Here is a 15,232-nt window from a genome sequence, read left to right on the forward strand (position 1 = left end):
CGCAGTGTGTGGCTTGGGCAGCACGGGAGGCCATTCAGGCACAGTGTCCACCACCTTGGACACAGGGCGAAGTGGCTGGTGGGGGCTGCTTGCGTGTTCTATTGTGGTGACATAGACATCACATAAAATGTACCATGTTCACCATTTTTAAGTGTGCGGCCCAGGGGCAGAAGCACATTCACGGTGCTGTGCAGCCATCACCACCATCCAGCCGTGGAACTTGTTCATCTTCCTAAACTGAAGCTCTGGCCCGTTCAACCCCAACTCCCCCCCCCCCCGCCCCGGGCACCCACCCTTCCACTATCCATCCCCTTGGATTTCACAGCTCTCCTATGAGGCACTCACAGGAGTAGAATCATATAGTGTTGGCCTCTCTGTGACTGGCTCCTTCTACTGAGTCCAACGTCCTCAAGGGTCAGCCATTTTGAAGCCCATCTCAGAATGGCCTTACTTTTATAAGGCTGCGTTCTATTCTGCAACCTGGATGGGCCACACTGTGTTTATCCAGCTGCCTGTCCGTGGACATTGGGTTGCATCCACCTTTTGGCTATTGTGAGTAATGTTGCTATGAACTTGAGTGGACAAATATGTTTGTGTCCCTGCTTTCAATTCTTTGGGGCCCACCCCAGCAGTGGGGTGGATGGGTCCTATGGGAATTCTGCTGCTTTCCACAGTGGCTGCACCAAATCTTCCATTCTATGGTGGTGCTTGTTTGAATGAGAGAATTCTGGGCCAGCCCTGGAGCCTCTGAAGGCAGGCAAATGTGTGGTCTCAAGCTTGGCTAGACACCCAGATCCCCCAGGGGTTGGGGTGCTTTATATCGTTCTGGTCCTCCTGCTTCTGAATGGGAAGCTCTGGACCCAAGACTCTGTATTTGTGAAGTGTCCTGAGCGGTGATGGGTGCCCACCCAGGTCTGGCATGGGCTGCTGTAGATTCGACTAGACCGTTGGGCCACCTAGGGGCCACGAGTGCTGCAGAAGTGCATGCACCCAAAGGCGCAGGCTGAATCGGGCCACCTCCTGGGCTCCTGCCACCTCCAGGGTGTTTCTCTGGGTTCCAGAATCCTCCTTGGCTGGGCCCTTGTTAACAAGGACTTCCAATGCCTGTGTCTTTCTGTGGCACCCAGCGCCGGACAGGCGGTTGCTTTGGCTTTGCACGCACCTGCCAGTGGATCCCCAAGGTGGCCCCTCCAGGGCTGCCCTGCAGGGCAGAGCTTCAGGCAGGTGGGTGCCTGCAGGAGTGGGGAGGGGGCACCATGGTGACGGTTATTGTTTTTGCCCAAAGCTGTTCCAGGCATGAGAACCACTTGGCATGTGCACAGATTGTACCAGGAACGGGGGGAGGAAGGAACGGAGCACTGGGGGCCAGTGGGGGGTGGGAGGGAGCCTGTCCCTTTAAATCTGTTTTCTCGGGTTTTATTTCCTTCTCTTTTCCCATCCTCCTCCCTCCACCAGCACAAGTGGAGCCGTGAGAGCCCAGGAGCTGCAGCGAAGGTGCCTCTGAAATATTAATGAGGCTGTTCCCTGCCTCAGCTCCTTTCCTTCCCCCTCCCTGGCTGCATGCAGGTCTCGTCCTTGGAACCCTCCTTTCCCCTTCCAGGTGGTCGCCAAGGTGCGTCAAGCAGAGGGGAGGGGCAGGGGCGTGCAGGAAGGAGAGGGCCTGGGGCAAGGGCAGGAAGATATGGGGAATCAGGGATAAAAGGGCCTCCCAGGTGCACACCGGCCACCAGCATCTCGACCTGCCTAGGATCATGCCAGGCCCAGGAGAGGGCAGGGTGGCTGCCAGACTGGACGCCCTCCTTCCATGCCCTCTCCCCACCTGCTCCCCAGCTGGTCCAGGAGCCCACCCTGGGCCCGATCAGTGAGGCCTGGGCCGCGCCTCTCGCTGTTGCCTTGGCTTGCTCTTCCTCTCTGGGTTCTGCTGGACCTGGCCTGTGTTCTAGGAGCCTAGAGGTGGAGAGAGATGGGGGACTATTGTTTTAAGGAATCCCCGTAGTGAGTCACGTCGCTGAGTGATGGGCCCTTCTGAAAGGCAGGCCCTTGCTTGGTGGGTCTGTACTGTAGGGAGCAGGTGATAGACAGTCTGCCTCCAGGAGGGCCCACGGTGGAGGGCATGTGCCCAGGTAGGCCCCCAGGCCTCCATCTCCTGCCCTTTGCCCCTGAGTTCTGCTTCCTTCTTGCTTCGGGGCCACAGCATCCTGGGCCTGGCTCTGGCATCCAGATGGTCTGAACCCCCAGGGGCCACATGTTCTCATCACTGAGGGTCCGGTGACTACGGAGCGACTTGGGAACTGGGACTTCCTAGCAGTACATGCCCCACCATCCCTGTGGGGATATATGTCCACACAGACCCCAGAAACTGAAGGGGTGCTTGGCTGGGGTGCAGTGGGGCTGTTCTCAGGAAAGAGAACAGGGTGAATCCCGATGTGTGCATCACCTGAGATCTGGAGGACGGTGGTGGGATCTCGCCCTCCATCTGTGCTCTCCTCCATAAAGGCGGAGCAGGTGGCCAAGTGGAGTGCAGCCTGGGCCTGCTGGGGAGGCTTTGAGAGGCGCCATCAGAGTGCCCCAGCAAGGGCGGCCGTGACCCACCTCAAGTCACATGGAAGGCAGGACTGGGAGAACCAGGGCAAGAGCAGGAGCCTTCCTGAGCCTCAGTTTCCCCCTCTGTAAGGCGGGGAGAGTTCTCCTGGTCCTTGTAGTGTGTTTCCAGGGTGCAATGAAAGAAACATGTCTGTCAAGAGCTGGCATGCAGATGTGGGCTAAAAACTCAGTGTGTGTCATGGGGTTCTGAGAGGGGCCCCATGGGAGCAGGGGTGCCCCCTACTTAGAAAGTGCCGAGCCTTCTCGAGGATGCTGGGCTGCCCAGGGTCTGGAGGAAGTCCATGGGGGATTAAGCTAGAGGTGCCGGGAGAGCCCCCAAAGCCAGGGAGGGACAACACAGGGGAAAGAGGACCCCTGGGTCTCTGGTCGGGTGGGTTTGAGTCACTGGGTGGGGAGCAGGCACTCTGTTTGAGTCTAGTGGGGAGGCAAGGGTGTCTGGGCCCTGCTGGAGGGAAGAGTCCAGAAGGTGGTTGAGTAATGGGCCTGGACTTGGGCCATCCCCTCCAGCAGCCCCTGGAGGCAGCAGCCAGGGACCCCCCTGGCTGTCTCCTACCACGAGGCCAGCCAGTCTGTGCAGGGATGGGGCAAATGCCAGAAGGTGCGAGGCCCCCTCTGTGGAGGTTCTCTTTTCAATTAAGCCAGTTAAGGTCAGAAAGATGAAAGAGCACAGAAATGGTATGTTCCCTGCCCTTTTGGTGCCTACAGACCGTTCTCGGCAGCCAGCCCAGGCAGGAAACTCTGTCAGGCCTGCAGAACTGATAGGCCTAGTCACTTCAGTTCTTGGCCATTTCGGCGATGACTGCTGTCTTTATTGGGACTCAGGGAGGACATCACCCAGGCTTATATAGAACCCAGGAAAGCAGAGTATATGCCATCTGGTCTCTACAGCAGCCAACAGTCACTCTAAACGGGCCTTACTTTAACTGATGGATCCTGTCTGCCCTATAGCCTATTGCATTCATGAAGACAATGAGGGTTAGCCGAGCACCCTGACCCCACCCTGTCCTCCAGGATGGAGACTCCGCCTCCCAGGACTCCAAGCTCCTCCTCTGTGGGCCAGGCCCCCATTCACTCATTCTTCCAGGCCCCCGGCCACATGCGGGACTGACCACGCGGTAGACTTCCTGCCGACTCCATACCACGTGTCTCAAAGAGATCAGGACCCAGCTCGTGGGAGACATGCTCACAGATCATTGCAATGCCAAGCAGAGTGAAATAGGAACGGGTCGTGGGATTATAGACTCAGGCGCAATCAGTTTTGGCTGGGGAACTGGCAGAGACTCCTGGAGAATGTTCCACTTGAATCGTGACTAAGAGGATTCATCGGAGGTCAGCAGGTGGAGCTGGAACAGAGGGCGTGCGGTCAGGGCTCAGAGCTGGCAGAGCTGTGCGGCTGGGGCGGGAGTGGGGCTGGGAGGTGCTCAGAAGGAATCTGGCCTTTTGCTTGATGAGGATGGGAGACTGAAACAGGGGCTCACTGGAGCGATGGTGCCTGAACCAGGAAAAGTGGTGACTCACAGCAGGGTCGTCACGAGTTGCTGGACTGGAGGGAGACCTATGAGGTGGTCCACAGGACACGGAGCTTGCGTCTTGGGGGATGGGGATCCTGCGGTGGGGAGGGCCAGCAGGGCCAGCAGAGGAGAAGGAACTTGGCCCCAGGACCATGGCAGAGGGGAGGACTGCCTCCTTGCCCACTGCCCTCCCCATGAGTCACTGCGGGTCCACTCAGACGCAGCCATGGCTGCACCAGTCAGGAGCAGCTGTAGGACCTGCTATGGTTCTGTCTGGACCATCGCTGTGGCGTCAGGGGCAGGGACTGGGTTGGGGAGGACAGAGCTGGCCTTGGGTATGCCCTGGTCAGAGGAGGAAGGATGAGCACGTGCCAGGGGAGGGCCACCAGGCCTCAGTGACCGTGCCACGGGGAACCCCTGCTCTGAGGAACAAGCATTTCTGTCATGGCCGTGTGCCACCCAAGAGCCTACCACACAAGCCATTCACTCTGTCACCCGCTGGGGGCGCAGAGCCTGAACCTGACAGTGGCACCAGGTTGCTACATGGTGGGATGGTTAAGGCACGAGGTGACTGGAGCTCAGGGAGTCAGGGAGAAGTAGCCCTGGCAGGCACACCGCCCCAAGCAAAGGTCCTGGGGTGGGGAGGGGAGGCTGCCTCGGGAAGATGAGGAGTCCAGGTGACAGCCGAAAGCTGCCATTGCTGCCTTGAGGGGTCAGAAGCGGGACACCCAGCTGTCCTCTGGCTCTGCCACTTCCCCAAGCCAGCCTCAGTTTCCCGCTTCACAAAAGCAAGGGCAATTCATCCACATGGCACCTCCAGAAGGAGCCCGCCCCACCCGGGACAGCTTCGCTTGCTGTCCTGGCCCCTCTCCTCGGCTCTCACTCCTTCCAGTCTTTTTCCCCCAGGCCTGTCCCCAGGCACCTTGCCTCACCTTTGCCCCAGCTGCAACTCCGCAGCTCTTGGCCCTTGGGCCTGCCGTTTTCCCTGTCCCAGCTAGAGAGGGACGGGGTTAGTTGAGACTTGTTGAGCACCTGTCCCAGCACATCAAGCTAGTGCCAGGCATGTAGTAGCTGCTCGGTGAATATGTGTCAGGTGACCAACTGCAAGACAGGGCAGGGAGAGGTGGGGAGAGACGATGGCACCGGCACATGGCCATCATTTTGTCCCCACATCTCCAGAAGTGAAGGCTGCTTCATGTGCAAAGTGTCGTGAGAGTAAACACGCGGGTGTGCATGCTTTTTAAACGTGGGTCACTGTGGATGGATGTTTCATGAAGTATCCACCAGGGCCTCTCCTGAAAATAAGGCCATGGACTTGGCCGTGTCTGCTTTGGATGCCTGAGGGCTTTCTCCCCTTTTTTCAGGGCTCTGGGCCACTAGTTTCCAACAGATGCTTCTGAGCCAGGAGCTTCCCCAGAGACAAGGGGTCAGAGCCCTGCTGAGCCGCCAGGAGGGCTCTTGGCTGATGTCAAGGCCAGGCCATGTACACTGAGGCCATTTCAGTTCCATGAGGATGTGGCAGGCTTAGCTCGGGCTGGGAAGAAGCAGAGAGAGAGGAGCTGCAGTGGGCCCCGCCAAACACTGTAATGGCTGCAGGAGGGGCAGCCTGGGCACCAGCGGATCCTTGGATCCTTGCCCCGGGGCCAAGGAGAGGGATGACAACTTTGCAATGCTTGGCAGAGGGGGAAGGCAGTATGGCCCGGGCGGTGGCCTGGATGCTTTCAGTGTGGGGAGACCTTAGCTCCTTCCTTTGTCACCTGGAGGGAAGAAGGGCCTGGAGGGGAGTGGGTGGCACCATGCTGTGGGCCGGGACATTGGCAGACTCGCCAGCGACCTGTGGCTGCTTTGGCTTTCTCTGGTATGCCCGCTCCCCCTCTCCCCCTCAGCCACTCCCTTTATCCCCTCCCTCTTCTCCCTCCCTCCCTCCCCCTTTCCCTCCCTCTCTTTGCCCTTCCCTCTTGTCCCTCTCTCCCCTCCCCTGTCTCCCACCCTTCCTCCAGGCCTCTTCCTTTCCTCACCCCTGGCCCCCCAGGTAATCTCAGGGCCACAGAAACCGTGAGCCACTAAGGCCACACCAGAAGACCACCAGGGACTCACAGCATGCCCGCTGCACAGGGCGCATCTTAACCAGGCAAGAGCAGGGAGTGAACCGGAGTGGACAAGCCCAGGACTGGTGGTGGGGCACGGGCAAGACCAGCCAGTGATCAGTCCCAGCACACTGCCGTCACTTCAGCGTGGGTTCCCGAATGAATTTTGGGGGCAGTGAGAGCCTCTGCCTCCAGCTATAGCTAGTGTTAGCCACTGCAGGACCCCGGCAGGAGGCAAGACCCCAGAGTGACCTGGCTTGTGGGGCCTGGCAGAGCACGAGGGCCACTGGCCCAGCCTGGGAGGTGATTTTTGCACTTCGAGGGTCATGGCACAGACTGAGTGAAGATTTGCAGAGAATATTCTGGAAGATGGGATCTCAGTGGTGTCTCAACCACTCCCCTGGCTTCTTCTCGCCTCCCTCTCCCCAGGTGTCCACGCTTAGCAGCTTTCTCACCACTGCCAAACCTTGCCTGGGCACTGGGACCGTAAGTGGCCACCTGTCCCCAGCTGTGGATGAGCCAAGATTGCACTTGTGAGAAGGCCTGACAAGGCAGCATGGGCGACATGGCCAATAGTTCCATCGAGTTCCACCCCAAGCCCCAGCAGCAGCGGGATGCCCCCCACGCTGGAGGCTTTGGGTGCACGCTGGCAGAGCTGCGTGCCCTCATGGAGCTGCGAGGGGCCGAGGCACTGCAGAAGATCGAGGAGGCCTATGGAGATGTCAGCGGGCTCTGCCGGAGGCTGAAGACCTCACCCACAGAGGGTAAGTCCCTCTCAGGCTGCATGCCACCCAGTCCTGCTCCCAGCCTTCAGAGGAGCATCCTGAAGGTGTCATTACCCCCAGGGCTGGCCAGGGTCAAGGGCCACCTGTGCCCCTCCTCTCAGCCATTTCCCTTGAGGAGGAGATGCCCCAGGTAACCCAGGTCCTCAAGGGGCTGTGACCTGACCCCCTCGTCCCCGCACCTCCAGAATCAGGAGTTCTCTGCTCCATAGGGCGAGGTTGGGGAGGAGGAGATGGGTACCTCACGGGATGCACACACAGGCGGAATGGGCCCCAAACAGAAATCCTTCCAAGGAACAGGGCAGGGTGGGGAGGAGGAAGACAGTCCCATCTCTATATTTGGAGATTCCCGGTGTGCTCAACCCTGTGTTCAGTTAAGGGGGATCATAACAGAAGGAAGGGGTGCAAGGTGCAAGCCTTCGGAGTTGCGGGTGACCAGGGCCACTCCTGGGAAGAGAGAGGATGGCCTGGCGATGGCACAGAGCCATTTGGCTCTGGCGGGAAGGGGTGGCTGAAGCTGGGGCACAGGAGGCCCACAGTGCTGATCAGAGGTGGCACTGACTGGCCACAGGCTGTCCCAAAGAGGCACCAGCCCAGGGCAGTGTCGGTCTCACTGCTGAGGGAGGCTCTAGAAAGCCCGGTGAGCACTGTCTAGAAAGATCTGGGGTGGAGGCCTGACTGTCCCTGTGGGAGGCAATGCTCCACCCGGCTCTGTGAGGCCTGCCCAGCCCTTGTTGCTGGGGTCTGCCATGAAGCGGGGACCCCCAGGAGCCAGGCCCAGCCCCAGATTCCAGGAGCCAGTGTTCTCTGGTCCTGCATGCCTATCCCAGCCTAGCGCCAGGCCTATGCCCCAGCCAGTGCGGGCTGATTTGATCTGCCACCCATCTGGGCAACGCCTGGGCCCACCCGTCTCCTCTGCTCCCAGCCGCGAGGCTCCCTGGCACCTCCAGCCTCCCACTCTGCCCTCACCCTCAACCCGGAGACTGTTCTCCTGTGGCTCCCGCTTCGGCCCCACCTGTCTGCAGGTGGCACTCAGGCTGCAGGGAGGAGTGGAGATGGAGGTCGGGGGCTGCAGGCCAGGTCAGGAACTCTGGGGTCTGCCTGGGTCTCCCTAGCTTCGTTCCCTGGAGCTGATGCGCCTGTGACATCCTGCCTCGCCGCCGCACACACCCTCGCGGTGCAGCTGCTGCTGGGGCCGATGTCTTTGGCTCCACTCCCGAGCATCTCTTGCCTTCCCTCCTCCTCGCCCAGCCCCCGAGGAGGCTGGGTGGAGGGCCATTTATCCACAAGGGCTCTGGCCTCTCCCAGATCAAAGGAAGCAGATGGGCCTCAGCTGTCTGCTCTTCCCCCTGTCTGCCAGGCCTTGTTAAATATTTAAAATGTCAAGGCCCCTGGGAACCTGCCCGATTCTGCCATGGAGCTCAGGAGCTCTTGCGTGCCTGTGGAGGCAGGGCACGGAGAAGGGCAGGCACACAGGTGGGTGGCTTGGCCTCTGACGGGCTTCCAAGCACCTGGGTCCCCAAGGCCACAGTGCAGGGAGCCGGCCAGGCCTGGATCTGCTGCCCACAGAAGGAGCAGCAGAGGACCGGCCCCTCCCCTCTTCAACCCTCAAGGTCCTTGGGCTTGAGCTGTCAGTGCCAGGAGCAGGTGACTCTCTCCCCGCATCCCCTAGGCCAGCCGTGCACCCAGACCTGGTGCTCAGACCCGCCCGCCCCTCAGTCCACCTCAGACACAAGGGCCTGAGCCACGGGGACAGCTGGCTTCGTTGTGCCCCAAGCCCCATGCCAATCCCCTGACAAGGTGGGCAGACTTGGGGCTGCCCAGGAGGCGGGCACTCCCCCGTGGGGCAGGTGTTTATGGCGCATGGTGCCTTGCGGGAAGGGAATTTTATCTTCTGGCGGCACACTCGTGAATCCACTGCCCTCCCTGCCTTGGGAGCACTCCAAGAGGATTCCAGAACCCATCCTGGAAACCGCGCTGCTGTTGTCAGGAAACCTGGGTCTCAGGCTGAACTCAGAGTTGGGTTCGCCCGGGAACCTGGCCCCACCCAGTCCCCCTGTGGGCTCCACAGGCAGTACTGGAAAGGAGAGGCAGATTAGCTGGGAGCCGACACGATATGCTCCTAATCCAATTCCGATGGCATCTGGCCTGTGCTCCAGGCAGGCAGCCCATCTGTGTCCATGCCAACTGGCCAGCCCCTGCCCCCATGCCCTGGACCTGGACTGCCCTTGGGCCTGCTGGGGAAGCATGTGTTCCCCTTCCCTGTCAATGGGTGCTGTGGTGGGGCAGCCATCAGGACCCCGAACCCACAGGAAGGCTAAAGCCACAGGGCCGGGCCGAGGGCAGCTGTCTGTGTAGGCCAAGGAGAAACGAGCAAGGCCGCAGCTGCAAGGGCAGATCAAGGCCAAGGGAGAGGCTGATTAGGGTGAGGGAGCTCCTGGGGAATGGGCCAGGGGTCCCGTCTGCTCTCAGGGACAAACTGGGCATGTGAGGTGGGGCAGGCAGGAGGCAGACTGGCATGGAGGCTGCAGGCTAAGGGCAGTGGAGACCCCAGGTGTTTGGGGAGCCTCCTCTGTCCCTCTCCCTCCCCAGAAGCCCCGCGATTAGCATGTGCTTGCTCTCGAGTCACTTGGGGGGTCTTGTACTCCCTAGTACTGTCTCCGCCTGGCTTAGCCCCTATAATTCCAGGAGACAGTCCCAGTCCGGAGCCAGGTGCATACCCCTCAGTTGGGTCCCTGGTCCCCAGCCCCCTCCCCACCACCCAGGAACTGAGGTCGTGAGTTATCCCCAGGCTGCCAACTGGGGCAGGCTCAGGCCTCAGCAAGAGGCCTTTGGCTCCTGAAGAAACCTGATCCAGGGGGAGAGAGGCAGGGACAGCTGCGGCTCTTCTGGGTGAGGAGGATGCCATGTGGCCATCACCTAGCTGGGGCGAATGAGCTGTGGCTTTGCAGGCGACAGCTTCTGTTCCACTGCGGCCAGGGCTACCCCTACCCCTATCCCTCCTCAGAAGCCCCAAGGTTAGCATGCGCCTGTTCTCCAGTCATCTGGGGAGTCTTGTGTGCCTTCCCAGACCCACTGTGAGTGCCCCATGGGCTGGGGCTGGGCTCTCTGGTCATCTCGTCCCTGCAGCAGATGGCAGGCGTAAGCCCAGCTGCCCAGGGCTGGGAGCTGCAAGCTGCTTTCTGTCCACTAGGTGTCAGTGTGGGTCTGGTCATGGCCGCCACAGCACCGGGCGCCGGGTGAGTCCCCGGGAGGGCTCCTCCGCATCAGCCGGGGCTGAGAATCCTGGTGCCAAGGGCGAGGCCAGAGGATGCTGTCATGCCACATGCCTACCCTGGTAGAAGGTGACTGAGTGGGTGTCTAGGCCTGGATGCCAGTCACACATGTAAGCTTCCAGTACCTTTAGGCCAAGGAAGACTGAGAAGTGAGCATCCTCAAGGATGACAAGTGACAGAATTGGATAGGGACAAGTGGCTCTGGTTGTGAAGGTAAAGTCCATTTGGGGCTTCTGAGTGGCTCTGGGTGTCATTCAAGTCGCCATGTAGACGAGCTGTGAGCCCTGGCTGAGGGCTCAAAGTTGGCACCGGAGCTATATTAGAACCAAGGCGGCTGGGTCCTGAGGGCCCTGTGCTCGCCGGGTCTTGTCGGGCAGCGTAGGTTCTGTCCTGACCTGGGCCGCAGGCCAGAGCTCTGACTCACGGTTCCAGGGCCCTCTCCACCTCCAGCCTCAGTCGCCTTGTCTGCGCCCTGCAGAGAGCAGCTGATGAGCAGCCCGGGGTGGGCAGTGTCTCCCTCACCCCTGCGAGGCCATGCAGCCCAGAAAAGGCTTGAAGACTTCCCAGTCTCCTCCCTCAGCACCGTGACTCCGGTTTGGCTTCTCCCTGCCTGTTCCCCACCGGGAACCCACTGCCACGCCTCTCTTTCCTCGCGCGACACCATTCTTCCTCTTTGGGCCTCTGGACCCAAGAACTTGCATCTCCCACTAACTCTCATGCTCCCTCCCCACGGCTTCTTCCCTGAGAAACTTCTGGAAAGTAGGCCTCCATTCCCTGTGGCCAGCAGCCGCAGGCACCCTGGAGACTCCCGATCCCTTGGCACTGGCCATGCTCATGCGCCAGTCCCTCGGGCCCTGCCCACCCTCTTTGCAGGCTGTTCCTATCCTCACATGTTGGGGTGTGTGACACTGCCAGTCTTTGGGACCGGCTGGCCCTATCTTACAGAGCTGGGGAGCGGGCTGTTAGTGACAAGTCTGCTCAGGGAATTCATAGGCTAGGAGCGAGAGAGGTGTTTCCTGACAGGCACAGAGCCTCGGCCTAGTCTTTGGCATCTGGTGCCATCCCTGCCTCCCCTGATTGGTGGCCCTCCCCATGTCTCCACTAAAGTGCCCTGGACACTTGCTCTCCTCCCCAGGGGACGGTTGGCTGTTCTCTTCTGTCCTGTCTCCTAGCAACCCTTGGCTGTACCTGGCAATACCCTGCTGGGTCCCCTCTGTGCCCCCTTGTTGGGTCCTGTCCCCTGCCTTCCAGTGCCCCCTCAGCGGTAGTGTGGAGGTGGCCAGGATAGCACAGGGACCTGGGACCTGCTGGGGCCCGGGAGCCTCCTGGCCTGTTTTGTCATCCGTGTGTCAGGAGGAGGATGGCTAGGGACTCCCCGTGACAGCAGCCAGAGGGCCGCGTGCTCACTCCCACGTGCACGCCCCCAGCGGTCTGCAGAAAGGCTCCCGTCTAGAGGGAGAGCCAGGCGCTGGCCAGATGGCCCCAGAGGGCTGCTGCCACCCGAGGAGCAGTCAAGCAGGGCCATGTAGGAGGCCTGGGACACACAAGGCCGGCCCGTCCCATCCCATCCTCTCGTTCTGTGCTTCCCGGGCACCATGCAGGCCTGGCAGACAACACCAATGACCTGGAGAAGCGCAGGCAGATCTACGGGCAGAACTTCATCCCCCCCAAACAACCCAAGACCTTCCTGCAGCTGGTGTGGGAGGCCCTGCAGGACGTGACCCTCATCATCCTGGAGGTGGCTGCCATCGTGTCTCTGGGCCTCTCGTTCTATGCGCCGCCGGGAGAGGAGAGTGAAGGTAAAGCCCGGGGCTCTGGGCTGGAAGGAGGGGGAGGAATGGGGCTTGAGGTGAGAGACGGTCACAGGATGCTGACGTCTCCTCCACTGCTTCCCTTTTGTCCTTGGCACAGCCTGCGGGAATGTGTCAGGAGGCACAGAAGATGAGGGTGAGGCCGAGGCTGGCTGGATAGAAGGGGCTGCCATCCTGCTGTCTGTCATCTGTGTGGTGCTGGTCACAGCCTTCAATGACTGGAGCAAGGAGAAGCAGTTTCGAGGCCTGCAGAGCCGAATTGAGCAGGAGCAGAAGTTCACAGTCATCCGGAACGGGCAGCTCCTGCAGGTCCCCGTGGCTGCGCTGGTGGTGGGGGACATTGCCCAGGTCAAGTACGGTGAGTGCCCTGGTCTTCACCTACCCTGTCAAGGAAGCTCGGCTCCTGCTTCTGGGGAGGGTGAGCTAGAGGGGACCCCCAGCACAGGTTCTCCCCGGAGGCACGGGTGCCGTCACCTGCAGGAGGCCGGAGGTGGGGGAGGTGGGGGAGCACCGGGCAGGGCAGGGTGGGAGAGTTTCAGACACAGCAGGCCCCCCAGGAATCAGCTGTCCCCACAGCCTCTGTGGAGGGCTTCCCCCCTACAAAGGATGCAAAAGTCCTCGTTCCCCAGAAGGAGGAGGGCTCCCAAGTCCCTTTCCCAGGCGGCCCACGGCACCTAACGGGACCTCCCCTGGGGCAGCCGGGAGGAGGTGGCGGGGAGAAAGGCCTCTGCTTCCGGGTGTTCTAGGTGACTTGCTGCCAGCCGACGGCGTGCTCATCCAGGCCAATGACCTCAAGATCGACGAGAGCTCCCTGACGGGCGAGTCTGACCATGTGCGCAAGTCAGCCGACAAAGATCCCATGCTGCTGTCAGGTGAGGGCCACCCTCCTGGCCAGCCTGGCACCAAGGGGCATCAGCAGCCATGTAGCCCAGCAGGCGGCCGGGACAGGATAATGTCCACCAGGGCCTTCCCGCATAACCATCAGGTTGGGACTCTGAGGACTCCGTCCACCATGAGGCCTGATCGTGGCAGCTCCAGCCACAGGGCGAGGCAATTGGCCCTCCAGGCCCAGGAGAGTGCTTTGTGTCCTGAATGGGAAGCCCCAAGCAGAGAGGCTTGCGGGGGTCAGCACAGCACTGTGCTTCTCCCAAATCCAGCCCCTCGACAATATCCAGTAGGGGTAGTGCTCCCTTTCCAGAAGCTTTCAACGTAGCCCAGTGTTTAGCCCAGTTGGAAATGTAGTGTGAAGTGGGACAGGAAGGCTGAAGGCCCTAAGTGGGCCCTGTGGGCCTCGGGGTCTCCTCCAAGCCAGGGAGGAGGCTTCAGCCTAGTTTTAAGGTGGACACAGCCTCTAGCGGCCTGGACGCTGCATCCCTGCTTCCGGGAGACCCTGGGAGACAAGTTGTGGGCACTGAATATGTCTCCCACTGGGTGGTGCAAATTCCTGTCTCAGTCTCTGTGTTGCTGTTCCAGGCACCCATGTCATGGAAGGTTCTGGAAGAATGGTGGTGACCGCCGTTGGCGTGAACTCACAGACAGGCATCATCTTCACGCTGCTTGGAGCTGGCGGAGAGGAGGAAGAGAAGAAAGATAAGAAAGGTAGCGCAGCAGTGCCACCAGTCCCCGGCGCTGGTGGGAGCTCCTTCCATGCAGCCCGTTCTCTCTTTGCAGGCTGGTGCCATTGGGGGCTCAGGGAGAGCCAGCCCAAGTGGGTGGGAGGCCGGGCCCTCTCTTTTGATTCTCCTTGGAGACTTCTCTTCTGAGGATTTTTCCCCCTGAGGGCCGGCAGGCCAAGAGCCCCTCCAGTGCTGTGGACAGGGAGCTTCCCTGAGACCACCATCCCCAAAGGCTTCGGGATCCCATACCTACCTAGGCAGGAATGGGGTCAGAGGGACAGAAGCCACGAGGCAGCCAGGGAGGTGGGGGTCAGAGGTCAGAGGAGGCTGGGACAGGTGAGGGCAGGGTGCCCACCTGTGGGTGGTGGCCCTGCCCTGGAGCTTACAAAGCTAGGCAAGCCTGAGCCAGGAAGGCCCATTCCTTGCCGTGTGGCTGGAGCTGTCACCATCAGGCCCTGCAGTGGGTGGAGTCCTCAGACCCTCTAACCTGAGGACTATTCAGAGAGGCCCTGATGGACAAGATCAAATTGCTGTCACAGCCCCTTCTGACTGGGTGGCCTCGGTCTGGCCTGGGCTTGCCTTCTGGCCACTCCTGCAGCCAGACCACAGTAGGGAGCTGCACCCGCGTGAGAAAGCTCTGTTTCCTGCCAGGGACCTCCAGCCAGGGCCCTGGGGCCAGTGCGCAGGGCGTGGGGACGTGGGGCAGGCAGTCAGGGCCCAGGGGAAAAGTCAGCCCTGACCCCAGGAGGCAGCAAGGGAGTACCTGGAGGACCCTCTGTGGCCTGGAAACTTCCATGAGCCCTGCCTTCTGGCAGCCTGGGCCAGTGTCTCCCTGTACCGGCTCTTCTTTGTGGCACCAAGTCCTGTAGGGCTCAGTGCAGTGTCACCCCAGTGAGTGCCCTGGGGGTGCACAGGCAGATGGGCGGCCCTGGGCCTCATCTGGGCTGGGCTGGAGTCCCTAGGCCTGTGTCCTGGGAAGCTCAGCTGCCCCTGCGTGGGCTACTTCCTCATGCCTTGCACACATGGCCCTCTCCCATCGTCCACGGGAACCCACGCTCCTCTGGGGGCTCCGGCCACCCTTCCCAGGCTGCTCACCTTCTCTGTACCTTAAATGAGAGTGTCCTCCCTAACTGTTCCAGGCCTCTCTTTTTTTTTTTTTTGAAATTGACAAGACCACTCAGCCCCTCCCAGGCCCCACCTGCCCCTCCTCTCCAGCACCCTCAGGCTGTGCTACTTAGGAGTAAGAGCTAGAGGGCTTCCTGGAGGAAGGGAACCCTGAGGGGGCCCTGGAGGGAGAGCAGCAGCTGACCAGTTGGGGAAAGGGTAGCAGCAAGACCAGGGGCCTCCCTGCTCACCGTCCCCGTCTCTCCCGCCCCATCCCCATTGTTTGGTGCAGCCTGCCCAGTACATGCCTAGGATACTTGCCTTCTACCCGCACCCAACCCCCTATTTCTTGTCTCTTGACCTTGACTCCTAAGCACCTTTCTCCAAGTGTGCTTCCCCCCTCCTCACCTTCCCCCGACTCCTGCCTCTTCGGCAGGGCCCA

At 60.8% G+C, this 15,232-nt stretch overlaps 1 protein-coding gene across 1 annotated transcript; it reads left to right on the plus strand.

Annotated features, from left to right (window-relative positions):
• Positions 1 to 6,758: 6,758 nt before the first annotated feature.
• On the plus strand, positions 6,759 to 13,669 carry LOC113220816 (plasma membrane calcium-transporting ATPase 3-like; the record flags this gene model as incomplete). The annotated part of the gene is made up of 5 exons (XM_026450151.1): positions 6,759 to 6,966; positions 11,861 to 12,058; positions 12,171 to 12,428; positions 12,817 to 12,942; positions 13,544 to 13,669. Coding segments are annotated over exons 1-5 (916 nt in total), but the record flags the coding sequence as incomplete, so codon positions are not given.
• Between the last annotated feature and the right edge of the window lie 1,563 nt (positions 13,670 to 15,232).

The sequence above is a fragment of the Piliocolobus tephrosceles genome, unplaced genomic scaffold (genome assembly GCF_002776525.5).
Source record: "Piliocolobus tephrosceles isolate RC106 unplaced genomic scaffold, ASM277652v3 unscaffolded_14048, whole genome shotgun sequence".
NCBI lineage: Eukaryota > Metazoa > Chordata > Mammalia > Primates > Cercopithecidae > Piliocolobus > Piliocolobus tephrosceles.